Source organism: Aspergillus caelatus (genome assembly GCF_009193585.1).
Source record: "Aspergillus caelatus strain CBS 763.97 unplaced genomic scaffold BDV27scaffold_163, whole genome shotgun sequence".
In the NCBI taxonomy this organism is placed as follows: Eukaryota; Fungi; Ascomycota; class Eurotiomycetes; order Eurotiales; family Aspergillaceae; genus Aspergillus; species Aspergillus caelatus.
This window is the reverse complement of record NW_022475426.1, coordinates 1321-26258: the sequence shown is the minus strand read 5'-3', so window position 1 is coordinate 26258 and position 24938 is coordinate 1321. Positions and strand designations below refer to the sequence as shown.

General features: G+C 47.7%; 10 protein-coding genes and 1 non-coding gene across 11 annotated transcripts; 9 read left to right on the top strand and 2 right to left on the bottom strand.

Moving 5' to 3' along the window:
• The first annotated feature begins 81 nt into the window (after positions 1–81).
• BDV27DRAFT_25720 (uncharacterized protein) lies at positions 82–2683 on the top strand. Its single transcript, XM_032076142.1, has 4 exons — positions 82–192; positions 249–783; positions 838–2448; positions 2500–2683. Exons 1-4 carry the CDS (start codon positions 155–157, stop codon positions 2587–2589), a joined length of 2274 nt encoding a protein of 757 aa, XP_031924810.1. The 5' UTR covers positions 82–154; the 3' UTR covers positions 2590–2683.
• Positions 2684–3404: 721 nt separating this feature from the next.
• On the top strand, positions 3405–5346 carry BDV27DRAFT_25722 (uncharacterized protein). Its single transcript, XM_032076143.1, has 4 exons — positions 3405–4068; positions 4124–4341; positions 4403–4643; positions 4699–5346. Exons 1-4 carry the CDS (start codon positions 3789–3791, stop codon positions 5304–5306), a joined length of 1347 nt encoding a protein of 448 aa, XP_031924809.1. The 5' UTR covers positions 3405–3788; the 3' UTR covers positions 5307–5346.
• An 884-nt stretch (positions 5347–6230) lies between these two features.
• BDV27DRAFT_132582 (uncharacterized protein) lies at positions 6231–6610 on the top strand (the record flags this gene model as incomplete). The annotated part of the gene is made up of 2 exons (XM_032067912.1): positions 6231–6364; positions 6415–6610. Coding segments are annotated over exons 1-2 (243 nt in total), but the record flags the coding sequence as incomplete, so codon positions are not given.
• A 911-nt stretch (positions 6611–7521) lies between these two features.
• On the top strand, positions 7522–8315 carry BDV27DRAFT_166699 (cutinase family protein; the record flags this gene model as incomplete). The annotated part of the gene is made up of 3 exons (XM_032074259.1): positions 7522–7707; positions 7756–7973; positions 8045–8315. The coding sequence occupies 3 exons, from the start codon at positions 7522–7524 to the stop codon at positions 8313–8315; spliced, it is 675 nt and encodes a 224-aa protein (XP_031924807.1).
• A 749-nt stretch (positions 8316–9064) lies between these two features.
• Positions 9065–9482, bottom strand: BDV27DRAFT_160417 (acyl carrier protein; the record flags this gene model as incomplete). The annotated part of the gene is made up of 2 exons (XM_032073024.1): positions 9065–9405; positions 9461–9482. 2 exons carry the CDS (start codon positions 9480–9482, stop codon positions 9065–9067), a joined length of 363 nt encoding a protein of 120 aa, XP_031924806.1.
• Positions 9483–9584: 102 nt separating this feature from the next.
• BDV27DRAFT_132580 (kinetochore Sim4 complex subunit Fta2) lies at positions 9585–10541 on the bottom strand. The gene is made up of 2 exons (XM_032067911.1): positions 10190–10541; positions 9585–10135 (listed from the first exon to the last, which is right to left on the bottom strand). The coding sequence occupies exons 1-2, from the start codon at positions 10439–10441 to the stop codon at positions 9644–9646; spliced, it is 744 nt and encodes a 247-aa protein (XP_031924805.1). The 5' UTR covers positions 10442–10541; the 3' UTR covers positions 9585–9643.
• Positions 10542–12276: 1735 nt separating this feature from the next.
• BDV27DRAFT_132577 (uncharacterized protein) lies at positions 12277–12629 on the top strand. The gene has a single exon (XM_032067910.1). The coding sequence runs from the start codon at positions 12286–12288 to the stop codon at positions 12616–12618; it is 333 nt and encodes a 110-aa protein (XP_031924804.1). The 5' UTR covers positions 12277–12285; the 3' UTR covers positions 12619–12629.
• Positions 12630–13849: 1220 nt separating this feature from the next.
• On the top strand, positions 13850–18580 carry BDV27DRAFT_147576 (amino acid permease-domain-containing protein; the record flags this gene model as incomplete). Its single annotated transcript, XM_032070769.1, has 13 exons — positions 13850–13897; positions 13939–14070; positions 14120–14277; positions 14330–14509; positions 14557–14651; positions 14702–15073; positions 15150–15516; positions 16063–16148; positions 16507–16587; positions 16646–16745; positions 16907–16970; positions 17026–17334; positions 18203–18580. 13 exons carry the CDS (start codon positions 13850–13852, stop codon positions 18578–18580), a joined length of 2370 nt encoding a protein of 789 aa, XP_031924803.1.
• Positions 18581–19513: 933 nt separating this feature from the next.
• Positions 19514–20853, top strand: BDV27DRAFT_132567 (uncharacterized protein). Its single transcript, XM_032067909.1, has 2 exons — positions 19514–19926; positions 20057–20853. Exons 1-2 carry the CDS (start codon positions 19734–19736, stop codon positions 20311–20313), a joined length of 450 nt encoding a protein of 149 aa, XP_031924802.1. The 5' UTR covers positions 19514–19733; the 3' UTR covers positions 20314–20853.
• Positions 20854–22516: 1663 nt separating this feature from the next.
• Positions 22517–23980, top strand: BDV27DRAFT_132565 (cell wall mannoprotein 1 family protein). The gene has a single exon (XM_032067908.1). It carries the CDS (start codon positions 22942–22944, stop codon positions 23761–23763), a length of 822 nt encoding a protein of 273 aa, XP_031924801.1. The 5' UTR covers positions 22517–22941; the 3' UTR covers positions 23764–23980.
• Positions 23981–24118: 138 nt separating this feature from the next.
• BDV27DRAFT_t167 lies at positions 24119–24202 on the top strand. The gene has a single exon. It is a non-coding gene; the product is annotated as a tRNA-Lys (tRNA).
• Positions 24203–24938: the final 736 nt, after the last annotated feature.

Here is a 24938-nt window from a genome sequence, read left to right as displayed (position 1 = left end):
CAGAATCTGACCTCCATAAACCAGTCTTGTCCTCATCTCTTTCTATTTTGTTATTTTCCGGCAAACCAGAATGAAATAATTTCGGAGATACGCTGTAAACTGCGTGAGGTTCGCTTAGTTTTGGCCGATTTTAACACGGTCGTAAAAGCTAACCATGACTGACCCCGAACGGCGGCGCAGACGACCGGCTGTGTAGGTCACAGAACCCTTCGATATCCGCGTCCTTCGCACTGACCGCAGAGATACAGCTCGTGCTCTCTTTGCAGGAGACGAAAGATCCGATGCGATCGGAAGACCCCTTGTAACAACTGTGTGCGCTCCAAAAATGAGGCGTGCATTTATGAAACGCATCCCTCTGACCACCCCCGGCCACATGTTAACCATGGCCAAACAATTACACTGGATTCCCGAGGGGTTCCCTCTCCAACAGCCCCTAGTGCATCTTCCTGCGTAAGCAGGCCATCAGCCGAGATAAGTCATTCATACGAGTCCATAGTGGGCAGGTCAACAGATGCTACAACTCCTAAGAGCCAAGCCTCTGTTGGGGATATCGAGGCGCTGAAGAGTAGAATCAAAAACCTCGAGGAGCAGCTGTCTAAAACCAACCAGAGGCATGATCAGTCCTCTAATCAGACTTCTCGTGCCGATCCAAGGGTCCTGAATTCGACTCTGTGCGAAGTTGATAGTAACTTATTCGGGGAAACTCAAGTCATCACTCGCAGTGTCGTACATAAGTCCCGCATGTTCGGTCAAAGTCATTGGATCAATGGTGTGATTGGGCTAGTAAGTACTTGCAGGTTGCTTAGCTCCAAGGAGTGATATGCTGAAGTTCATTAGTGCCGCGATGTCTTTGAGATGCTTGAGCCTTACGTACGTGACGAAACATCGGATGTCTTGTCTGGCATGCAGAGGTGTAAAGCTCTTGCGAGGGTTATCAAGTCGCGGCGGACACCTTCATGGCCGTCGCCTTTAACATCCGCTCTACCTTCAAAGGATGTAGCCGATGAGCTCGTTGACTGTTACCTTAGGACATCCGAAACTGTCTATCGTGTACTTCATATTCCATCCTTTCGAAGGGACTATGAGGCACTCTGGGTGTCAGATACAGCACCTGACGTGGCATTTATGGTTCAGGTCAAGTTAGTGCTTGCTATCGGAGCTACCATATACGATCAAGAGTTCTCCCTACGTGCCTCGGCGATTCAATGGGTCTATGAGGCACAGACGTGGTTTTCAGAGCCTGTTTGCAAGTCCAGGCGGAGTCTTCAATATCTACAGATCAATATCCTACTGTTGATCGCCCGTGAATTGGTACATGTGGGCGGTGACACCACCTGGACTGCAGCAGGGGCCCTACTGAGGACTGCGGTTTACTGGGGGCTTCATAGAGATCCGGCCTATTTATCGAATAGAACAATCTTCGTTGGTGAGATGCGCCGGAGGCTATGGAATACGATACTCGAGATGGCCCTACATTCGAGTATGACTTGTGGTTCGCCCGTGTTCATATCTATGGACGATTTTGACACTGCGCCTCCCGATAACTATGATGACGACCAGCTTGTGGCCGATGCCCCGGTGCCGAAGCCAGAAGACACACTGACTCAAGTATCAATCCCGATAGCTCTCCGTAAAACCCTCCCTCTTCGCCTCGCGATCGTGAAATTCTTGAATGACCTCAGCTCTAAGAGTACGTACGAAGAAACATTGCGGCTGGATGCAGAGTTTAGAGCGTCATACAGAGCTCTGTGTCGGACCCTTCAGAGATATAATGCGGGCACCGCATTCACATCTCAGTTTACAATTCATATGGTGGATTGCCTGATGCTGCGCTACCTTTTAACTCTCCATATCCCGTTCTTTGCTATGGCACCGCATGAAACGGCCTATGCATACTCTCGGAAGGTAGTTGTTGAGACGTCGCTCAAGATATGGTGTACATTGAACCCATCCTCATCTATCATGGCGGCTCACACTCGTCACGATACAATTTCACTCGATGGAAATGATTTCGAGAGGTTTGCGATCTGTGGTACCGGTTATCTCCGTGTGCTTGGCATGCAGACAAGTCTTGCCATTGCAGCAGAATTAAGCACTCAGCTGCAAGAAGAAGAAAGCCTTGGCCCAGTATTTTTACGAGCAGATCTCCTTTCGGTGGTAAAGCAATCCAAAGAGTGGCTCTTCCGTGCCATTGAAGCCGGTGAGACCAATATCAAGGGTTACCTCCTTGTTGAGTTAATTGAGGCAAGGATCGCAGGGCTTAGACAAGGCCTTGCGCGCGACCAACTTGTGGTGTTGTTACTCAAAGTCGCTATGGATGCAGAGGCAAGATGCTTACGCATCCTTGAAGAAGCGGCAGCTCAGGGCCAAACCGAAGGCTTTTTAAATGAGCTTGGTCAAATGGGCCTGGAGATAACTCCTGAGTCGATGGATGATTGGGACCTTATGGTATGTGCAGACTCAATCTATTCGCCTTATTCTTTACTCATTATTGGTTAGATGACAGATGTCCTCCTGAATCAGAGCACTGCGGAGCCAATGAATTGGGTGTACAATGAAATCCCGCTAGTGCCTTTGCTTCCCAGTTAAGAGATTCGACCAATTCTGGTCCTTCGAACTCCTCACATATTCTAACTCAAAGAAGAGGAGTCCTATGATGGATACACGAACTTTCTGTGATTTCCCGGCGGAACTCCTAGCAGCATACGTATGGGGAAAGTCGCGTCCTATCCTTTCACTCGTCAATGCACGACACGATGATCTCTTGAGGTGTTGATATGAGTCAGGACGTTCACCGAGGAGCGCGGATGTCGTGTTTCGGTGTCCCTGTGACGTGTTTCCTGTCCAAGACAATGTCTCGTCCTCATCCGACGGAGCTCCGTTCTTGGAGGCGATCAATTTATCCGAACGTGTGTGCGGGGATTCTACTTGGCACGAGCAGCTGTTCAGCAGGCAACGCGCACGGCCCATTCTATGAAGACACGATACGAAGTATAGCGGTGATTCATTTGAACCGGTAACCAACACGGGTAGTGCCATTAGAGACAGCCAGGCCGCTTTTATGACCCTCTCCTAGCACGTTCTACCAGGATAGTCCACTGAGAGTGATGATCTACCTGAAGAATGTACATTATGACAATACCTTTCCACGTGTCTTTTTATTTGAGCTTAAAACAGTACATGGAGCTTTCTGACCTTAAGCCTATCTTGTCGATACTTCAATTACGATAATGTCTATTTCTGCAAATATTCCAAATCGCCGCCCTGATCCAGGCAAGAAACGTATATTACAAATCCAAGGGTCAGCAGCTCATCGTTCAAGCAAATGCCGATAAGGCCCCTGTTACATTGCGTCCCTGCCAAGATGGCTAATGCCAGCGTTTATGCGGCGTTAAGGCTCGTCCCGTCCAACCAACAGCCTCGGTTCAGTCGCAAGCCGCTTTCCATGTAACCCAAGAACCACATGAAGATTAGCATATTATTCAGAACAAATGAGTGGCGTTTACCAAGACTCTCAGCTTATCTGTGCGTGAGTGAAGAAGGTTTATTAAAGTTTGTTTGCGGTTTATACCGCCGCAATACCCACGATCATGGTGCTTTATCTACTGCGATAAATGGCAGATTTTTGAGAGACTTGGCGAAAGTGAGGGGAGTCTCATGTCCTTGGCGGTGATTTTGGCGAGCGATACTTTGGCATCTGGGACATATAAGAGTGTCAGGATGGAGAGAGCAGCAGGAATCAGCAGATCAGCACTACTCCTTTACCTCTCTCCCGAGCGACGTACATCATGAAATCATCATTTATCTCCCTCCTGTCCCTGGCTTGTCTCGTGGTGGCCTCCCGCGAGGGCGCTCCGGTCATGAGCCATCTAATGTCTATTAAAACGGAACATCGCGAGCGAGCCCGGGCCCAGGGTCTATTCAGACCCAACAATTACATTGACCTTGGAAAGACGCCTTGCGTGGATGGCAAAGCCGGGGAATATTCCTGTGAGAACGTTGATCTCCTTGGCTTCCTGAGTCATCAGGCTATGGGCAGTACGACTCGGGAGGGAAATGATATCTGGGGTACGTTAGCCATACTATGCTTCTGTTCCGTAGATATAAGACTAAGAATGAACAGGATGGACATCGGCCGATGGCCGTGAATTTGGCGTCATTGGCCAAACGGACGGAACGGCGTTTGTAGAAGTTCTAGACGATGGCAGTCTGCAGTATGTTGGTCGTCTACCAACGCAGACAACGGCGACTATTTGGCGCGATATGAAGGTGATCGGAGATCATGCGTATATCGGGTCGGAGTCACCTGGACATGGACTTCAGATCTTTGACTTGAAGAAGGTATTTCATAGTGCCAACCTTTCTTCATAGGTAAATTGCGTCCAAGGCTAACGGGGTCCAGCTTCTCGACACGGACATCAATAACCCGACCAATTTCTCGACAGCAGAAGACCTAACGGCTTGGTACAGCGATTTTGGTAGCTCGCACAATATTGTCGCGCATGAGGAAACCAACATGATCTTCGCTGTCGGCACGGCTAGGAACCAATCCTGCGCTGGCGGCCTGTGGATGATCGATGTATCTGATCCGGCGAACCCGACATCGCCCGGATGTGTCAGCGAAGACGGTTACGTGCACGATGGTAAGTGTTTCTAATTAAATGGTTCCGCTCAACGTCCAGCACTAATGCAAACCAGCACAATGCGTGATCTACACCGGCCCCGACAAAAAATATACCAACCGTGAGATCTGCTTCAACTACAACGAAGACACCCTCACCATCGTCGATATAACAGACAGGGCATTGCCAATCCAGATCTCCAAAACCCCCTATGTTGGAGCAAGCTACACGCATCAAGGCTGGGTAGCAGTCTCCGACATGTCCTACCTCCTCCTGGACGATGAACTGGACGAACAAGAGGGAACAGGTGAAGCCGCTAACGGACACACAACGACCTATATCTTCGACATTAAGGATCTAGCGAACCCGAAACACACGGGAACCTACCAATCTCCCGTGCGATCAATTGACCATAACCAGTATGTTATCGATGGGTTGACATACCAAGCTAACTACGGGAGCGGACTGCGCATCGTCGATGTTAGCTCTATTAAGGAAGATCCGACCGGCAAGGGTTTCAAACAGGTTGGTTTCTTTGACTGCCACCCTGAAGATGATGCCCAAGGTGGGGAGGTTGAGTTTGTGGGTGCTTGGAGTGTTTATCCTTATTTCCCGAGCGGAAATATTTTGTTGAATAGTATTGAAAGGGGTGTTTATTCGTTGAAGTATACTGGAAAGGCTTGATCGTATACGGTCTCATGTATATGAAACAGAAGAGAGCGGGAATGAAAGTCTCTGACATCATCTATCGGGATGTATTCATCTTCTAGAAGAATGTGGTGAAACAGTAGTCCTACATCTTTAACTCCACGCCAGACAAACAAACGGAAGCCCCAAAGCTACTTCTGTAGATCATAAATATTAACTTATGCTTACTTGGACATTTTGGAAATGAAGGACTAAACCAAACTAGAAAATCATCAAGGTTAATTATCGGATATGCCCCCTTCTCGGGTCCAAAAATAGATGTCCAATACCGATATGCCCCGGGATCTACGTTCACCTAGAAAATCATTCTTAAATCATGGACCAAAAGGGGTTTACCTCGGTATAGTTCTTGTTATTGTATCTACAATATGTGATGGTTCTCGTAATATATGCTGATTTCATTGACGGGATTTCGATACACCAGACCGCGTCGGTGTCAGATCGAATACTAATGACAGACAATAACTTGACAGTTGTATCTGTTACTCAGGGTCCTGGTATTTTTCCCTGGAATGCAAGTATCGATTTAGGAACAACTATAATCGATTGCGAAGGACTGTCATAGAGTCGAGACCCATGGCTAAGCTTTATTGCGTGATTTGAGAGAAATTCTTAGGGTTATATCGGAGAGTGATATTCATGACTCCTAGATGATGAAATGCGGAGAAACCTGGTCTGAATATTCTAGATGGTATTCTTTCCATACGTTGGCTGAAACCTAAAATGAAGTTTTTCATTTCGACTTCTGCGTCTGCCTGGTATGTTGGTGTTTGAGATAGACGGCCCTCAATCCCAGCGTGCAGCCAGTCGCGTTGGCGGAGGACCTTGCACTTAACATGGGTTAATATGAAGGATCATATTTCGGCAGAGTCACACTATGAACAGTGACAGATGAGCAGGAGCAGATAGCAAAGTGCCGAGGATGTCATGTCGTAAAAACCGCTACGATTGGATATACAGACACAACCTTGTCACCAGCCATCCCACAGCACAGATCACAACCCAAAGACGAAACAAACCGCCCCACCAGGGATCTATCCGATGAATCAACCCAAGTTTCCGATAAACACCAAGCGAAAAATACCTCTTATCCTCAAGCCAAACCCCGGAGTAAAACCAAAACCCTCGTATCCAACAGGATTAGGATGCGCTCCAACCTCAACAACCTTGGCACCGATTTTCTCCGACGACATGCCGACGATACCTGGCACTTCGTATCCGGCCTACCACCCATGGAAATCACAGGTGCTTCGCGCGACAATCATTTCTCCAAATGTAAAAATCGACGAACTTTGCTCTCCAACAGAAAACAGCTTGTTTGAGTCTAGCACGAAGCCCCTAACCTGGTTTGTATCTTGGAGGTGAATCCTCCGGGTATGGCGCCCCACTAGGGCTCGGTTCCGCTGTCCCTAGCGGCACGAGATCTGACGCAGGAACGCGGGCGTATGATGGCTACGGATTTGTGACAGATAATTTTTGGATGATATACTTTAACGATCGGGACTATATCTACTTATGCACTTATTGGACAGTACCTGGTTAGTATTCTATATTGTCTATGAGACCTGTGTAGAGCGAGGAGTCGAAAGAGAGGAAGAGCCCAATAAAACTTCCATTGTTCTTCAACCCCCAATAATGGGAACAAGTGGAGCCATCCCAAGTTCCCAACCCAACTAGGAGCGGATGCAAATCCCGATTCGGTCACTGGCTCTTTTTTAGAGGATTTTGATGCCAAGCGCAAAATGCCGATTGGATGTCAGATAGTGAAAACCAGGAGTTCATCCGAGACCCTACGGACTAGGTATTCTCTAGCGGGTTAATTGTCCCGCTATAGTGTCGTTAGGTCGTTAGATACCCTGGCTGGTGTTCACTGTGAAACAGGGTCAGGGCGCCAGGCTCCAGGGTAAATGTGAGATTAGAAAAAAAAAGAAATGTAAAAGCAGAGGGTTCTAAGGCTCCCACTAAGATAGACTCAAGTTTGGGTATAGTGGCTACCGGTAGACGCAGGGTAAATATCGGGAGATTATCAGGGCAATGGTTTTCAACTAGGGTAATGGTAAAAGAGTATAAAAGGGGGATGGATCCTACGATTACAGATAATTCTATCCCAGCCCTCCAGCAAGTCATCTCTTAAATCACTTCATAGATACCTCGGTGTGTCATATCACATTCTACTCCATAACTGAACAAGATGGTGATGCTCCGCTCCCTCCTCGTCTCTGCCCTGGCTACTCTGGCAGCAGCCAGCCCCATCGCTGAGCCAGCAGATCAGTCACTGGAAGCCAGACAGCTTGGGTCTTCCAATGACCTCACCAACGGTGCATGCAAGGATGTGACTCTCATCTTCGCTCGAGGCTCCACCGAGATGGGCAACATGGTTCGTCAACAAGAAGCTCTCTCGCACGCATACCGCTAACATCAACAGGGCACTGTTATCGGGCCCCCGCTCTGCTCGGCGTTAAAGAGCAAGCTCGGTGCCGATAAGGTCGCTTGTCAAGGTGTGGGCGGCCTCTATACCGGGGGATTGATGCAAAATGCGCTTCCTCAAAACACTGACCCTGGTGCCATCTCTACTGCGAAATCGCTCTTCGAGCAAGCCAGCACCAAGTGCCCTAACACCCAGATTGTGGCCGGTGGATACAGGTATGCCCAGCTTCCTCTCCCTATTCCACCAAACATACTACCTCTTATACTAACGACAATACGATACACAGTCAAGGTAGTGCCGTCATCGACAACGCCGTCCAACAACTCTCCACCGAAGTCAAGGACAAGGTCAAGGGTGTTGTTTTCTTCGGCTTCACTCGTAACCTCCAGGACAAGGGCCAGATCCCCAACTACCCCAAGGACAATGTCAAGGTCTTCTGTGCAATGGGTGACCTTGTCTGCGATGGCACACTCATTGTCACCCCTGCCCATTTGACTTACACCATCAATGCGCCGGAGGCTGCCTCTTTCCTTGCGTCGAAGGTTCAGTCAGCTTAGAATATGAGTTTGGGCTACGGATATGTTGGATACGAGACATGGACGGGTAGATAGACTGTGCTGGTCATTGTCTCTCTTGTGTACTGCGTACATGTATGTGATATGGCATTAATGGAGGTCTTTTTACAAAGCAACGTTTGCTTGAACTTTAAGCTGCTAACAATGACATGTTGACTATGGGGATCCATTTTCTGATACAGTCAATTAGTTCTCGATGTGCACTATATAATTCTCTCTATGCTCGCCTGATCTAAGTCGGTAGTACATTCAGAAACAGACTCCTGATAAATTAGAATTTATATACAAGTGTCTAAGGCAGATAGCTCTATAGAACTAAAGGACAGTCCTAGAATATATTGGATGATATACACGCTCGTTGTCGGGCAGTTAGTTAAACAGAAGATAACCATATAGTTTATTAGACTTAAAGTTTTTCATTTAGCACTCTTTTGATAATATAATATAGAAACTTGAAAAGCCGGCAGAATCCTGACCTACCTACTAGTCCTTTCTAACAAAACCACCGAGGTCAACCGGAGTACTCAGAGTTAATGTCGCTCAGGTGTTCAACGTGTAATTAACTTGACACAGCCGCGGTCATAACAGAAACCATTTGTATAAGTTCAGCTGATCTATTTGTATATACCCTCTAATAATGGTCTACACCAGTGTATTCTCCAATCTACACATATCTTTTGCACTTCATGAATCATCTCTCTAGCAACCTCCAGTCTGCACTCATTCCTTCATCAGTGCGCATTACCAGCCCCGTGCTGGCAGATCCCTGACGTTAAATCCTCACTCCTGCTCACCACCAAAGCACCGAACTCGTTCAGCGACGCGCTCTGGAGGATGTCAAAAACAGTGACTTTAGCTTTTGCGTCGCTGCTCAGCCAGTTGTGTAGTTCCACAGCGACGACTGGGTCAACGCCGTAGTGCGACATCGGCAACTCAGCGTCAATGTCCGAGAGGGGAATATTGAAGATTTCTAAAATCTTGGCCACGATCGCCTGGACCAGTAGTACCATAGCCTCGGTGAGAGTTGAGGCCTTCGAGAGATGCTTGCGTGAGCGCGGCCGTAGAGGTCTTGCTGGTGGATGCGCTGGCTGCCTCGATTACGCGCTAGCTGGCAATGCGGAGCGTACCGAAGCGTTTGTCATGGCTCATGACTGACTCGCTGGCGAGGGTGTGCAGGTTGGGGTCAACAACGGCCTGGCTCTGCGACGGCGAAAATTTTAAATAGATAGATTAAATCTAGTCTAGGGATTTAACTTGTACTGTAAACTTTCGAAAGACACGGGAAGGGAACTAGAATATCACTATATTATCTACATGTCCCTGTCCCATAGAGGTAATTCATTTGTGTCGAAGTCACTGAAGAAGTCCGTGAAATCCGTCCAACTCGCATAACGGCGATAGAAAGGGAAGGTAATAGTAGATCCCAGATCTACAATCCGGTCCCCTCTATAATTCGACTTCTTGACATCGCGAGGCAGGATACGGCCGCGTTTCGGAATGCAAAAATTTGAAATGATACTTTCAAACCCCTTCTCTTCAGGGCTCGGTGGCTCATCAGCGATGAAGTCCTTCACGATAGCCCAGCGGGCCCGATACCAATTTGGGTCATACCTCACCCGCCCGCTTACTTCCCAAAGCTGCTGAAGTTGGGAGTCTGTTAGACACATCCATCCATGACACCGCACCGCCCAGTGGCCATTTTCATGCATATCGCATAGACGAGCAAATGCACGTGATTCACATCCAAACGGGCTTGTAAAAGCTACATGTTCGGCATCATATGGTGCAGTGTATTCATAAAACTGTAGACCCAATCATTAGAGTCTGTCTAGGGGTTGACGTGGACATAGACATACCAACTTCAGGCAAAGATCCCTTCCATTGTATCGAAACCGGAACACAAAGCCCTGTTGGCCCTGGTCGATGAATGCAGGTTCAATAATTTTATATTCGTAACCAATAAATCGTTTTAACATGGGCATTTTCTTCACTAATTCATCGAGGTTGTTAATTGAAGAGTCGCTGGTAGATTCGAGATCCAAGACTTCTTCTGACAGGAACAGGTTGAGTAAAAGTTGGTACTGTTGGCCCTGTTGGACGTCTTCCATGGTTAGGAGAGTTAAACAGTGGTGTTACGCGCAGTGTTAGCAAAGAAAATGAATAATTGTCCAGCGAGCTAGAGATCACAGCGCTTCCAGGGGGGATATACGGACTGGTGATACAAAGAAATCGAAGAAATCTTTACTGCACAGGTAAACGTGTACAACACATCATGTCACGTGATGGTATTGAGTGCCTTAGTTGAGGCGCCCTCAGTCATCGCGAACAATCATTCCTTCTTAGCAGAACACGTCCGCGCTGTTGAACGGCATGTATCCGAGCCTGGATGGGTAGTAACGCCCAAAGAAGCCACTCTTCCTAGGTATATTGTCAGTGATGGGAATCGATTTTGGAGCCATACGAAACAACGGTGGTCTTGTGCGGGGAGAAAATGGGGGAAGTGATCTGGGAGTAAGCCGAATCTAGGTCTTTACAGAGCTGACTTCGCTCGTTGTTTACTGCCTCATGCTTTTCGTCCCTTTCTTTTTTGCAGTATCTAATAGGTTATCTCATTCAGTTTACCGTTGGTCTACCTTTTTGAAACTCCGCCAACCCTCCTGCCTTTTCAACAGGGTAGTATAGGGCCGGACACGATCCAATACATGTCGGCCCAGCATGTATTCCCTTGGTTTGAGACATATTGGCATACTACCTATTTACAGTTCTGGGACCTACAATCCTTGTCCCTTTTGGTGATCCATTTTCATCCGAAGTATTCCTTGGATATGGTAGACGGATACTGTACCTCGTGTGCCTGGGAGGTGATTCATCCAGCTAAATAAGACCTAATGTTCAGTTCCCTCGTTTAGTCACAGGAGATAACGCATTTTATATGTGTGTGAAGCCTAGATGATGCATTGATCCAGCGTCCAAAAGATTATTTACAAATCTATATAATCTAAAGAGGTGGGGTCTAACACTGACTAAAGGATTGAAGTATGCAAGGCTCATGGGTCGGGTACGGTTCCTGATATTGGACCCAAACCCAACCCATAGCGAGGTCTAGTTCGACCTCTTCAGAGTGGTCAAGCCCTCTATTATATGTACCGTGGGAAAGGTCACATTACATCCCTAGTGACCAATTGATTTCGTCAATGATGTTGGACCATACGACTGGCCTCTACCACTCGCCTATGACAAGGCTCTTCTGTTGATCAATCTAAATTCCTACCAAAGACTCATTAATCCAACCCCAACCGGCACTGATACGTATTGGACGCTACTAGCCACAGATATTGACTTTGCTCTTTGTTAGCCTTCGACAGAACTAGAGTTGATCGGGTTCCCCGCTGGACCCAACACGAACCCGCCCCGAACCCAGCAATTTCCGGGGGCGGGCAAGCCCTAGAACCCGAAACCTAGTGCGGGTTCTAAGGCCTAAACTAGAGTTCGGCAGAATCCATTCAAACCCGAACTTAACCTGGATGTCAACCTATTATAGACTAGGTTCGGGTTGGGTTTGGGTTTAAATAGGTTCCGCTGAAGTCTAGTTCTGCCGAAGTCTAATCTGCTCTAAGAGAGCCAGAAGGTCTCACTATCTATTAAGTCCATCCATGCGAGCTAACATGACTTTGACAACCATACAATCATCTTAGCTGCGGTCAAGTGGAGATATAATAAGGTTCAATGCTTCCTGTCAGGATTTTCAATATGCTCGGGTTGAACCTGCCTGCTTTATGTCTTGGCTCGTAGGTCCCTAGATTCCGTAAGTCTCAAAGGATCCAGGAGCGGAATATCAGCTGTTGTTTTATATAGGCAGAATGATTTCCACAGATGTCTATAGCCTTATTCTCAATTGTCATGCGGGTAAATATCTGGCATCACGAACATAGCTACGTACATCCATGTATGCATGCGATACAGTAGTCATCAAAGTTATTTAAGAGAACTCCCGGAGAGATCACCTACTCTTTTGCAAAAGACAAAGGGACTAATGTATTCCAAGCTCTTGCATGCAGCAGTCAGAGGACGGATTCCTTCATTGTATAGACAACAACAAAAATGTGATCCAAGCGGAAATTGTTCAACAACTTGTAACATAGCAGACCAGGATTGTTGGATTCACAGGAGTTTCAATGTCTGTAGACCCAGTTACTACAAAGAAATGGAAAAAGTACCTTGGAGAGTTACGTGTGATCATCCGGTTCCCACTGCCATACTCCTCATGCGCGGCTTGTCAACTTGAACTGGGCAACGGAGAGAAAAACATGATCAGTGATTGGTTATAAAGGTGGGATATCTGCTGAGTCAGAAGTTGGAAACACTAACCCAAAGCGGAAGGAAGCGCGAGGCACCTGCGCATGCGATGGCATTGACCCTAAACAAATGGATATGATACTCGTGTATTCTTATATTGACGTAAGGGAAAGACATGGATAAACTATATCTCTTGATTTATTACCTTTGAAAACCTCCTATTTGTTTCCTTGCATATTTGTAAACTGGCTCAAACCACGCGCTAGGACCCAAGCTACGCAGGGCGATTCCACCCCACGCAATCTTTGTTATACGAAGGCACCACTGCTGATCTATGTAAACAATGGTTAACTTATAGTAAGCTCTAGGTTAGGAATGTGTCATAGATGGCGTGCCTGTCGACATGATGGCCACATATGAGCCAGAGGTCCAATCAACGAAGAGTCTACGATCTACGCTAAGGGTTTGCTTCTAATTCCTCGGCTGCCGCCATAAGCTTAAAATTGCCCACCCCGCGAGACCACCCGTAATACAGTTGTATTGGAAGCAACGCACTATCCCTAAATCAGCACTAGGGTATGCTATTCTTCCAAGTTTGTAATGTAATTTAGAAGCTTCTTATTTTAGTTCAAACTTATTTGCCAATACTAATATATAGCAATTTACAATACATGACACCTCTTACAATTTTAGGAAGGTTACTTCGAAATAAACTGTTGAGTCTTCCGCAAACATGCACCCTTATCACGACATCGCCAGCAAATGAACGCGCTTTCTGTCGCCCGATTTAAGAGATACCGACCACACACACCCACTCACGCCATCATGGGCTTGCGTAGGCAAAAATTATCTCTCCCCTACAATAGAACCCTTTTTCCACGGTTATGTAGTTGACAGCCCGACCATTTACGACCACGATTTTATGCGTGAGATCTTATAGCCAATGTCTATCAAATCCGGAAAAGATGATACTATCATGTATCAGGCTCGGTCCGACCTGGACGAGGAGGATCCCGGCAGCCAGGCAGGGTCCATGGACCCCCTGGCCGCTCCGCTGAAGAGAAGGTTGAAATCGCGACATCTGCAAATGATCGCAATTGGCGGTAGGCTGTGCTCTGTCTTATCTCTAGTGATATAAATGTCTAAGATAGTACAGGGATTATCGGCCCGGGATTGTTGGTTGGTTCGGGAAATGCCCTGAATAAGGGCGGCCCGGCGGGATGTCTGATCAGTTTTTCTCTTGTTGGGCTTATTGTGTTTTTCGTTATGTGAGTTTTGTGGGTCGTTTGTGTCGGCAGGACGCTAATAGAGCAGGCAATCGCTGGGTGAACTGGCTACTGCAATTCCCGTTTCTGGATCGTTCACCGAGTATGCGCAACGATTCGTGGACGATTCGTTAGCTTTCGGACTGGGATGGGCGTACTGGTATCTTTGGGTGACGGTAAGCGTTGCTTCATCATCATCGTGCGAGTGTATCGCTAACCCGACAGATTCTGGCGAGTGAATATAATGCGATTTCGCTTGTGATCGGTTTTTGGACAGATGCTGTGCCCCAATGGGGCTGGATCTTGATCTTTTGGTTCCTGTTCCTAGGGCTGTCCAATCTGGGTGTTCTAGCGTATGGTGAAATGGAGTTTTGGTTGTCACTGTATGTGCTTCGCTGCTGCATTCTGGCCGACTCGCTAACGTACCATTAACAGTATCAAAGTGCTGGCACTGCTTGCGTTCTTCATCCTGGCCATCTGCATCAGCACGGGCGGCGTCGGACCTGGTCCCATTGGATTCAAATATTACCATGACCCGGGCGCATTTGCCGATTCCATCAACGGTGTCGCAAGGACGTTCGTCGTTGCCGGGACGCTTTATGCGGGCACAGAGATGTAAGTCCTCCCACACATAACGAGTTAACAATGTCTGACGACCACAGGGTTGGTGTGACTGCCGGAGAATCCGCAAACCCCCAAAAGGCCGTCCCAACCGCCATCAAGCAGGTCTTCTGGCGTATCCTGATCTTCTACATTGGTATACCTCGCTTCCGCAAGGCAGACAAGCAACGCGCTGACAAGTACCAGGAACCTTCTTCTTCCTAGGAATCCTACTCCCCTACAACCATCCCAAACTTCTCAGCTCCACCTCCACCGCCGCCAGCTCCCCATTGACCATCGCGCTCACCGACGCAGGCATCCTTCCAGCCGCGCATCTAATCAACGCCCTAATCGTAATTAGCGTCATCTCCGCCGGAAACGGCTCATTGTATGTCGCATCCCGAACAATGCTCTTCATGGCTCGCAACGGCAAGGCACCTCGCTTCATCGGTCGCACGAATTCCCGGGGTGTGCCCTGGGCGGCCCTGATCTTCTCGAACATCTTCACCTGCATCGTCTTCCTAACCCTCTCCTCGAGCGCGGGCCGGATATACTCCGCATTAATCACCTTAGCAGGAGGTAAGTAATCCACACCAACACTCCCTCCCTTTCTGACCTCATAATTCGAACACTGCTAACTCCGACAAAAAAAAAGTGGCAACCTTCGTAGTCTGGGCCGTCATTTGCATCGCACATATCCGTTTCCGCAAAGCAATGGTCGTACAAGGCGATGATCCATCCCGACTTCCTTTCCGAGCTGCCCTCTATCCCTACGGGACGTATTTCGCGCTGGGTGCGACTATCTTCCTCGTTTTCTTCCAGGGGTATACGGCCTTTTTAAATCCATTTAGTGTGGATGACTTCATTATTAATTATATCTTGCTTCCGGTTTTCGTGATGCTGGTTGTGGGATATAAGATTTGGAATAAGACGAAGATCGTCAAACTCGAGGAGATGGATATCTGGACGGGAAGAAGAGTCGCTGTGATTGACGAGACAGAAACGGACAAACAGCAGGGCTGGTTGACCAGGTTGAAGGATATATTTATTGGTTAATACTGCAATGTCGAGTATTTGAAGAATAGAAATAGAAATGTATATATGATTCATGTCAACGGAGGTCCAGCTCCAATCGGTAGCCGAGTCGGTTATCATAACCGGGAATTGACCTGGAAATTCCCCAAACCTCGATGCTCCCCCGCATCTGCGGATATGGAGATGTGGGTTCGGATTTACGGAGTCTGATTGATCATTAAAAAAAAAACACATGCCCGAACCACACAATAATTTTTTTTTCTTGCTTTCTTGCTACGAAGATTGTTCTCTATACGGAGTACGTAGTTGATTTATAACTTCAAAGATGTCCATCCCGAAATACCAAACTGCGGCTACGATTGAGCGCCCGCACCCCGGCGCCAAACTGGACCTCCGCCATGATATCCCCGTTCCTGAGCCGAAGGCAGGCGAGGTATTGATTAAGTTGGAGTGTACTGGGTTCTGGTATTCTAATTTTCAGCTTGATCCGTGGTGGGTTACGAATTAGCGTACAGTCGCTAATAGGCGGATAGTCATTCGGATTTACACAACATTAATGGGGAATTACCTATGAGCACGAATGTCCCCGGCCACGAGGGGATCGGGAGGGTGGTCCAAGGTAAGTCCCCTATAAAACATCGACTCAGTGGGCGACAGATTGACGATATCCAGTGGGCCCGGATACGGCCGAGGGCATGATAGGGAAGCGCGTGGGCGTGAAGTATCACCCACTCTCTAATGTCGGAGCTGCTTAGAAAGTAACTAAGAAGGACCAGATGGCTGTATAGCACCTGCATGAAGTGTCCGACGTGTAAAGTCAACTATCCGAACTGTCCGAATCAGAGTAACTCCGGCCGGGTCAGTTTCTTTCCCTCATTCCACACATTCTCTTGCTGATTAGATTAGAATGTCCCGGGAACGTTTCAGCGTATACCTTCCACAAGTTCGCGGTTCGGATGAGCTGCTAACAGCGACAGAATATATTGTCTCCCCGGCCGATTTCGTGTCCATTATCCCTGAGGAACTGCAGCCGGAGGCCGTTGCGGCTTTGTTATGCGGTATGTATCCCCTTTCTCTTCCACTCTGAGTCTGAAATCAGCGATACTGACAGTATAGCCGGCCTGACCATGTACGGCGCTCTGAACAAACTGCACAGGTTCTGCCAAAAGGGCGATTGGGTCGTAATTATGGGCGCCGGTGGTGGATTGGGACATTTGTAAGAATCACAATCGCTTGCAGAGTTCAGACAACACCCGCTCACCCCATCACAGAGGAATCCAAATCGGAAAGGAAATGGGGTACAATATCATCGCGGTGGACAGGTACCACAATTCCTAAGCGAACACAACTCCACAACAAGAGCTAACCCAGTCACAGCGCATCGAAGCAAGACATTTGCATGAAGTCCGGCGCGGCGGCATTTGTCGATTTCCGTAACGATGTCGGTGGATCTAATCGCTTTGTGAACCACGTGTGTAAAACTGACACTCAGACAGGTGGAGAAAGAAGTCCAAAATCTAACCGATGGCGCGGGCGCGCACGCCGTCGTTGTAGTCGTCGGTCTTGCAACCGCATACAACCAAGCTCTCCGACTCCTTCGCCCCGTCGGCACTCTCGTCTGTGTTGGTCTCCCCGCGCAAGACTACCTCATGCCTATCTCGCCATTAGACTGCGTGAATCGCGGGATTCATGTTGTTGGGAGTTGTGTGGGGACGGAAGAGGAGATGCAGGATCTCCTGAAAATGGCAGCGGCCGGGCGGGTGTCTACTCACTATCAGGTTTATGATTTAACGGAAGTGAACACGGTGATTGAGCGTTTGGAACGGTTTGCGATAGAGGGCCGGGCCGTTTTGCGGATTCCGACGGAGAGTCCGAAAGCTACATCGTAGGTTAGTGGAGAAATGAAATCAGGGGGGCAATGTCAAGAAAGTCGGACAGCCAGTCATGGCCGCACTGGGGGCGACGATCACTTGCATAGAAATCAATCCATAAATGTATTCTGCACTATTTTTCATTCGATTTTAAACAGGCTAATTAGTTCTTCACATATATAATTTCTCCAACGGACACCCGTGCACCCCCTGTCCGCCTCTCATTGGCCACAGTCAGCTGAGCGCGATAACCCTCACCGCAAATAAGGATCAAAGAAATCCTCAGACAAGCGAAGGGATCTGCACTGCAAATACATTTCAATCCAATCAAATGTAATCAATTCGAAACAACGCCTTACCTCCAGAAAGATCAGCCGGCCTTGCATGCCTTTCTACCAATCTGCTTATCGACATTCTTCACGGGCACCTCCGAAATGTAACACCGCATATCAATAGTTACTATCTCAGCCGGACAGATGCCGGAATGCGGCAATGCCGAGCGTAGAGACAACGTGGATAGCTTGATCTGAACATTATTTAAACGCATTAAAACCCCCCGAAACAGAAAGAGAAAAGAATTATCAATCAGCAAAGACAATTGCCCTTGATCCTTCAAACCAAAGACCCAAAGGACCAAATCTTGGAACCGCACGCAGATCGCACCCGTTGATCAAGATGATGTACAGCAAGGTATGTATGATCGCGATCGTCCCAACCCAATACTCCATCTCCAACTCCACTTTTTCCACCCATCGTATCCCATACAGTTATGTAAGGTCCTAACAAAAAAAAAATTCAACAGCTCCTGACCCTCGCTACCCTCCTCCTCCCCACCTCCCTCGCCCTCCCCTCTGTCGTTGAGCGCGCCTGTGACTACACCTGCGGTAGCAACTGCTACTCCTCCTCCGCCGTTTCCACTGCCCAGGCTGCCGGTTACAAGTTGCAGCAGTCCGGCGAGACCGTCGGCAGCAACAACTACCCTCACAAGTACAACAACTACGAGGGCTTCGACTTCCCTGTGTCGTCTCCTTACTATGAGTGGCCTATTCTGAGCTCCGGAGAGACCTACGATGGCGGCTCTCCTGGCGCGGACCGTGTGGTGTTCAATAGTAACGATGAGTTGGCTGGTTTGATTACCCACACTGGAGCTAGTGGTAACAACTTTGTCGCGTGTACTTAGATTAGGAGTGAGTGTAGTGTGGTATATATATCATGACAAAATGTACTGGTACGTTTTGGCCCGGAATGGGATATATATATTTCTAGCAGGCTAGCAGGTTGTGAAATGTATGTATATGACTATTAAGACTTGTACAGCTTCTTTGTTATTATGTTTGGATGTATCCTTTAATTTTAAGTAATATTGCTAGTGAGAATAAAGCTAGATAGACCCATGAGCCAAACGCATTTGCATAGTGAGGATTGTTCATATATTTATATGCATTTAATGCCGATTTAAGCTTCCCGTGATTTTCAAGACGACTATAGATATGATACACATACTAGTTAGTCCTTGTGCTGCCAAAACCTATCATTTAGTTTCAACTATCACTATACAGCTCTAATCGCATTCTTCCATGGCAAAACTAACGTCGGATTGGAGAATGAAGGTATAGCAAGGATATTAGGGATGTACAATACTTTACTAACGTCTACTACGGCAAGGCAATACCATGTGAGATAATCCACTGAATTATATTCACCTATGGAAGAAGTCCATGCATATTGATGCAATAAGTAGCGCATCAGCCGTGCAAATCATCCATTATCAAGGTGTGGCGATGTGTGTGTATGTTGAGCAAGCACCACTTCACATCTGTGTGCATAGAGCGCCCGTTGCAACATCCTAATCCCAAATATAATTTTCGCTCTGGTAATAGTGATATGTTATTGGCATTATATCACTAATCCTCCGATCGAGGGCGACACTACTGAGTGTACGGCTCGTCGGGGCGATGGGTTATACATCGGACATAACTCGCAGAGACGGTGATCTGAGCTTGGAGATGAAGTGAATATTGCCGGGTGGAGTTAGCGATTGCAGGTGACGTGGGATCACTCAGGTCATTCTCTGGAGCTTATTAGTTGCGGAGATAAAAAAAGAAATACGAATATCTGATTCCAAGACTGTGGCAAGGACAGAGAAGTACAGAGCATGCAGATGCTTGGTTAGGAACTCTGGGACGGTCGGTTTCAACAAATTCTAGGATTCTCAACTTGATATATTGACATTTGGATTCAAGTGACGCTGTTTAAGCTGGGAGTTTGTTTATTCGTCTCAGGTAAGCAAAGAAGAAGTTCTAACCGAAATGAAGAGGTATGAAAGTAAGTAGATGACTTTCGGGAGGACAGCAACGGGAATTTGTGGGCAACCTGTTCACATAGGTTTATACCTTGGTGTAATCGGAAAGGGACAGGGTGCATCTAGCATAAAGTTGCAGTGCAGTGTCATCCAGTTACTACCTCGCCAATTGGCAGGAAAGCAGAAGAGACACAGAAGAAAACACAAAGGAATCAATCACGAAGCTGAGAGGGGTGGTTAGTTCAATCGATGTTACGATGGTTTCGTCGTCGAAGAAAGGCTCTACGGCGAAAGCATGGGCTCATGATTTGTACATCGTGCTGTGTATCAGCCAAGAACCTGAACTGTACTTACTCAGGATTTCTCAACCCCATGCACGGCTTACCGCAGCTATATTTGAAATAAATCAAAGTTCGGACCGACCCTCCAACGCATGGCTCAAATCACCGAGCTGTTATTGTGCTTGCGAAACGAAAGACAACTCATCATTATCCTTTACCCAGACAATTCATTTCTCCTACCGTGGTATTTCCATAATCCAAGACAGGGTAATGAAACAGTTTATTCGTCCTTGTAATGGTGTAACAATGATCGACTTTATCAGTATGTAACCGGCAATGGCAGCGACGATCATGGCTCCGCGTTCAACGAGTTTAATAAGATCGACATCACTGATCGTCGTCGCACGACAGGCATAGGGCTAGTTTCAAGTTCTCCGAAGTTATAGCGACCGACTCCGATTTTCAAGGCACGATGAGTGTTGCACTAGGTTTATTTGACCCATAGTCGGCCCTGTCGTGAAACGGTCAGGGAAAACTCTAAAACTGTGCCTGGAAAAGCAGGGCAACCAGAGTTGAAGCCGAGTCTAGATCAGCGAAAGGATGGTTAGGTTTTCGTGAGATCCCAGTACAGTCGCATGGTACAACAAGGGCTGTGCATTGCGCGAGCCCAAGGCACGAGGTGGATGATTAAAACCTCGGCGACTTCCTAGATTCAAAAGACAGCGTATGTCAACAGAATCACGCGAAAATCATCATTTCGTGTTGGCGTCAAATAAAGTGCTGCCACAAAGTTAATCTTCAGTCGCGAGAAAGCATAGATAATCTAAAATTGCGATCGTTGGATTTTCCTCGAATGGGACAGACTTCAATCACCGAGCGTCGCACGTCAATATTATGACCAGGGAACGGCACTCGTGTTATAGGTATCTTTGACAGTACTAATCCATGTCTCGTCCAAGTCCTAAGCGATCGCAATGCTTTCCATATTAGACAAATTATAGCGCTAAGGGAAATCCTGCAACGTGCTTGCCATCAGATTGCTCTAGATCGAATAGCACAATTTTAGGCAGAGCTCCAGGCCTTCCGTAGTCCGGGACCCCTAAATGAATCGCCACCGATTTCGCGCTACAGTAGCTTCGGGCTCCATGTTCACTACTAATGGCCGTAGAGAGACTAGTCTAGGATCTAGGGGAGCCATTTATGCATGGGATCAGAGCACAAAGTACTTACATACTAGGACAATGTAACCTCCGGCTAATAAGATCACGATGAGCAGTTGGAATGTCGCCTTTGCCGCCAAATCCCTAAGAGCCAAGCCGGGCGGTTATTGGACCAAAATGCCGCTATATTCGGATTATTTCGAACAGAATCCACTCCTATTATTTCCGGAATCTTCCATTCATAAAAAAAAATCATAAACTCGAATTCAGGCCAATTCGGGCCAGGCGAGATTGCCAAAGTATTCGGCAATAATAGGTTCCACATGGGGGGGATCGCCTCGTGTATGGGTCCGGAGGATGTGACCCCAAAGTTGAGAGTAACGACTACTACTTTGTACAAACTAGGACTCTGTATGGAGCTGCAAGGACCACCTGATATGCCAGGGACGGTATTGGCGCATGTCGCCATCTAACGCGATCGAGCAAGAAGGAAGCGCCATGGATTTCAGTTCATTCCCAGCGAGCAAATTTCATGCTACTCTGGATGGGCGATGGGTAGCCAAGGTTCCAACAAAAGGTACAAGCGCGAAGCAAAAGATCCCGCGGGTTGGAACCGAGGTAGACAGCTGAATGCTCATGGGAGAGAAGCAATTCCAGCGAGTAAGTGGCTGGAAAAAGTTCACAATGAACGGGACAGAGGCAATTTCGCTTCGCTCGATATTTCCTAGGATGCGCTACTTAGGTTGACTGTTGCTATTACCAATCAGCGGGGGAGTCGGAAGGGTTCTTGCCACATCCGTGCCCAAATATGGGAATTTTTCATCGGGGGAGACTAGCGGAGGGCCCCGTTTGGAGACGATATGATGCCAAGAATTTAGCCCTGGGATCCGCACGCCGGAAGCCCGAACGAGAGAAACAACATAATTGAGCCAACTGTGCGGGGTAATCTGGGATTCAAATGGTGCAATGTCTCAGTTCATGAGGGTCGAAGCAGGGACTAAGAGTCGGGCCAAGTGCCGTTTAGGCGAATCTCCCCCGGACCTGAGAAGAGAGAACAAATGAGAATCTGGGGGCGGCCCGGAGTTCTGACCCCAATGTTACAGCGCTAATGCCATGGCGTCCCCGCCATTGAATCCTAATTGATTGGATTACAGAGAAGCAATTCGCTCCCCAAGGGTTGTTATTACTCATGGTTTTGGTCGGGTGCATGCTTGTGCAACGGAGGTTGACGTTGGCCCTGAGAAACATGCCCTAACATCCCCAAGCTTTTGTTGGAGGGTGACCGTCACGTTGTAGTCCGTCCTTGCTTCGGAGCCCTAAAGTAATGTCACAATGACATGCGATGTTCTAAGACCAACGACGATCCAAGCCGCCTCAAATCTCAGCGGCACCAGTCAGAGAAGTCCAGACCAACCGTCACGGCGACGATCCCTACGACATACCCAAATATTAATTAAACTCATCCTGGTAGCTTCATACACCCCCAGACCAATCCCATGGGGCAAATGATGGGCCTCTGCAACCTAAACCCAATCCTGCTAAGAATAACCACGGGCTCCATTCCCCTGATCCATGCTGGCCGAGGCCGGACCTGCCCACGCATGTGAGCTTCATTTCGGTCCGTCGTGTATATATAGAGACTGTTGGATGCGCCTCGATGGGAGAAAAGAACAGATCAGAGCTCTCCATTCTTTTGGCAACGTTCTTAGCTTCTCTACACTCGGGCACTCGTTTGGTCTTCCCAATTATACATAGATCACTTTAATCTTAATTCAGCTTACCAGTCTTTCCCGTCAAGATGAGATTCTCCGCTATCTTCACCCTGGGTCTTGCCGGCGCCGCCCTGGCCACCCCTCTCGTTGAGCGTGCTGGTTCCTCCCCCACCGACATCATCGCCGATATCAGCGACAAGACCGATGCTCTTGACTCCGCCATCAAGGCTTACAGCGGCGGTGATCCCTCCAAGGTCGAGTCCGCTTCGGCTGACCTGGTCTCCACCATTACCAAGGGCACTGAGACCATCAAGGGCGGTGACGACATCAGCACCACCGATGCTCTTGCTCTGCCTGGCCCCGTCCAGGACTTGACCAAGAAGGTCGAGCAGGCCGTCGATGACATTATCGCCAAGAAGGACCAGTTCGTCAAGGCTGGCGCTGGCGGCAAGGTCAAGGAGTCCCTGAACCAGCAGAAGTCTGCTGCCGATGGTCTCGCCGATGCCATCACCTCCAAGGTCCCTGAGTCTCTCAAGGAAATTGCTCAGAACCTCTCCGCTGGTATCAGCAAGGCCATCCAGAAGGGTATCGATGAGTACAAGGACGTTTCCGACTCCGCCCCCTCTTCCAGCGCTGCTCCCTCCGAGAGCGCCTCTGCCACCGAGAGCGCTTCTGAGACCGGCAGCGCCTCTGCTACCGGCACTGCCTCTGTCACCTCCAGCTCTGTGATCCCCACCTCCTCCGGTGCTGCCAGCTCCTCCGCTGTCCCCTCCGGCTCCAGCACCCCCACTGGCTCCGGCTCTGCCACGGCCACCTCTCCTCCCCTGGCCACCGGTGCTGCCAACAAGGCCACCATCGGCTACTCCCTTGGCGCCGTCGCCATGGCCGCCATTGCCGTCGCTGTCTAAGCGATGAACTTCAATGGGAATGATCCCATCGTCCTGCAACGACCTTTGACGATGGTGACGAAGACAAGCGCCATGACCGATTGGAACGACCAGGAAAGCAATGGGCTTGTTCTGTATATTTTACTCTGTCTCACCGAATTAATGTAACGGGCTCTGCCTGTATATACCGTTTTTGAAATTTGTTATAGTCTAGTAATGGATTATATTTGCCGATTGATGAGCTTTTTTCTCGTAGTAACCACCCAACCCTGTCAGGTGCGGAAGTACTAGTAAATTATCCTTTTCCGTGGGTTCCTGGTTCGCTCGCATACTTTTGGAATATAATAGCAAAAGTAGCAGCAGTCTTTCAACACCAGCCGGGCTAGCTCAATCGGTAGAGCGTGAGACTCTTAGTCTTCACGGTATCTCAAGGTTGCGGGTTCGACCCCCGCGTTCGGCTTGTCTTTTTTGTTTTTTAAAATCTTACGTACTTAGCTCCCGTGGAACATTTCCGCGGCTAACTACCTGATCTTTTTTCTTAGTTCATGTGGCTAAAACTACGAGCACCGTGGATATTACATATATTCCCTGAAGACTCAACTGTCTTCTAACTCATTTTTTTATTTTAATTATTTTTGTGTGGTGTTTTCATCCTTTAATGCTTGACCTGTGTTTTATGTTATAGGTCGAGCTCAGGCTGGACTCAAACTGTTGAACTAAGTTTAAATATATATATGTGATTCTGGGTACGATTCACCCTATATATATATCACCTAACTGATTGAATACTTGTTCGGCATTCAATTGTAAGCCTTTCACCTGAGTGGGTTAGGTATTCAATAATGGGAATCACAGACCAATAGTCTAGAAAGGCCGATCACTAGTTAATTTTTATAGTATTGTTGATTCCCATCGTCTATATCCGATTTAATATTAGATTTATAATATAGCTTACTTACAGAAGAAGTAGAGACAGTATTAAATTCAATATTACTATCTGCATTGAATGCTTAAGATTGAAATAAATTCTGGAATCATATTTAGGATATTCTGCTCTATTTTATTAGTTATAAATTACTATTGATTAATAATCTTGGATATAGATATTCCATAGCTAAAACCAACAAGCGATAAGTTATAACAAGCGATAACAAGCGAAGTTTCTTCCTTAGACACAGGCAACGGAGGGTGGTAGA

Excerpts from the sequence above, each read along its gene's own strand:
- BDV27DRAFT_25720 (XM_032076142.1), top strand. The coding sequence starts at position 155 with ATGACTGACCCCGAACGGCGGCGCAGACGACCGGCTGT. Across the intron at positions 784-837 it reads TCAATGGTGTGATTGGGCTA|TGCCGCGATGTCTTTGAGAT; the intron begins GTAAGTACTTGC and ends GAAGTTCATTAG. Across the intron at positions 2,449-2,499 it reads TGGATGATTGGGACCTTATG|ATGACAGATGTCCTCCTGAA; the intron begins GTATGTGCAGAC and ends ATTATTGGTTAG.
- BDV27DRAFT_25722 (XM_032076143.1), top strand. The coding sequence starts at position 3,789 with ATGAAATCATCATTTATCTCCCTCCTGTCCCTGGCTTGTCTCGTGGTG. Across the intron at positions 4,069-4,123 it reads GGAGGGAAATGATATCTGGG|GATGGACATCGGCCGATGGC; the intron begins GTACGTTAGCCA and ends AAGAATGAACAG. Across the intron at positions 4,644-4,698 it reads AGACGGTTACGTGCACGATG|CACAATGCGTGATCTACACC; the intron begins GTAAGTGTTTCT and ends AATGCAAACCAG.
- BDV27DRAFT_132580 (XM_032067911.1), bottom strand. The coding sequence starts at position 10,441 with ATGGAAGACGTCCAACAGGGCCAACAGTACCAACTTTTACTCAACCTG. Across the intron at positions 10,136-10,189 it reads GGGATCTTTGCCTGAAGTTG|TTTTATGAATACACTGCACC; the intron begins GTATGTCTATGT and ends TTGGGTCTACAG.
- BDV27DRAFT_132577 (XM_032067910.1), top strand. The coding sequence starts at position 12,286 with ATGCGATACAGTAGTCATCAAAGTTATTTAAGAGAACTCCCGGAGAGA.
- BDV27DRAFT_132567 (XM_032067909.1), top strand. The coding sequence starts at position 19,734 with ATGACTTTCGGGAGGACAGCAACGGGAATTTGTGGGCAACCTGTTCAC. Across the intron at positions 19,927-20,056 it reads CAAAGGAATCAATCACGAAG|TCAGGATTTCTCAACCCCAT; the intron begins CTGAGAGGGGTG and ends AACTGTACTTAC.
- BDV27DRAFT_132565 (XM_032067908.1), top strand. The coding sequence starts at position 22,942 with ATGAGATTCTCCGCTATCTTCACCCTGGGTCTTGCCGGCGCCGCCCTG.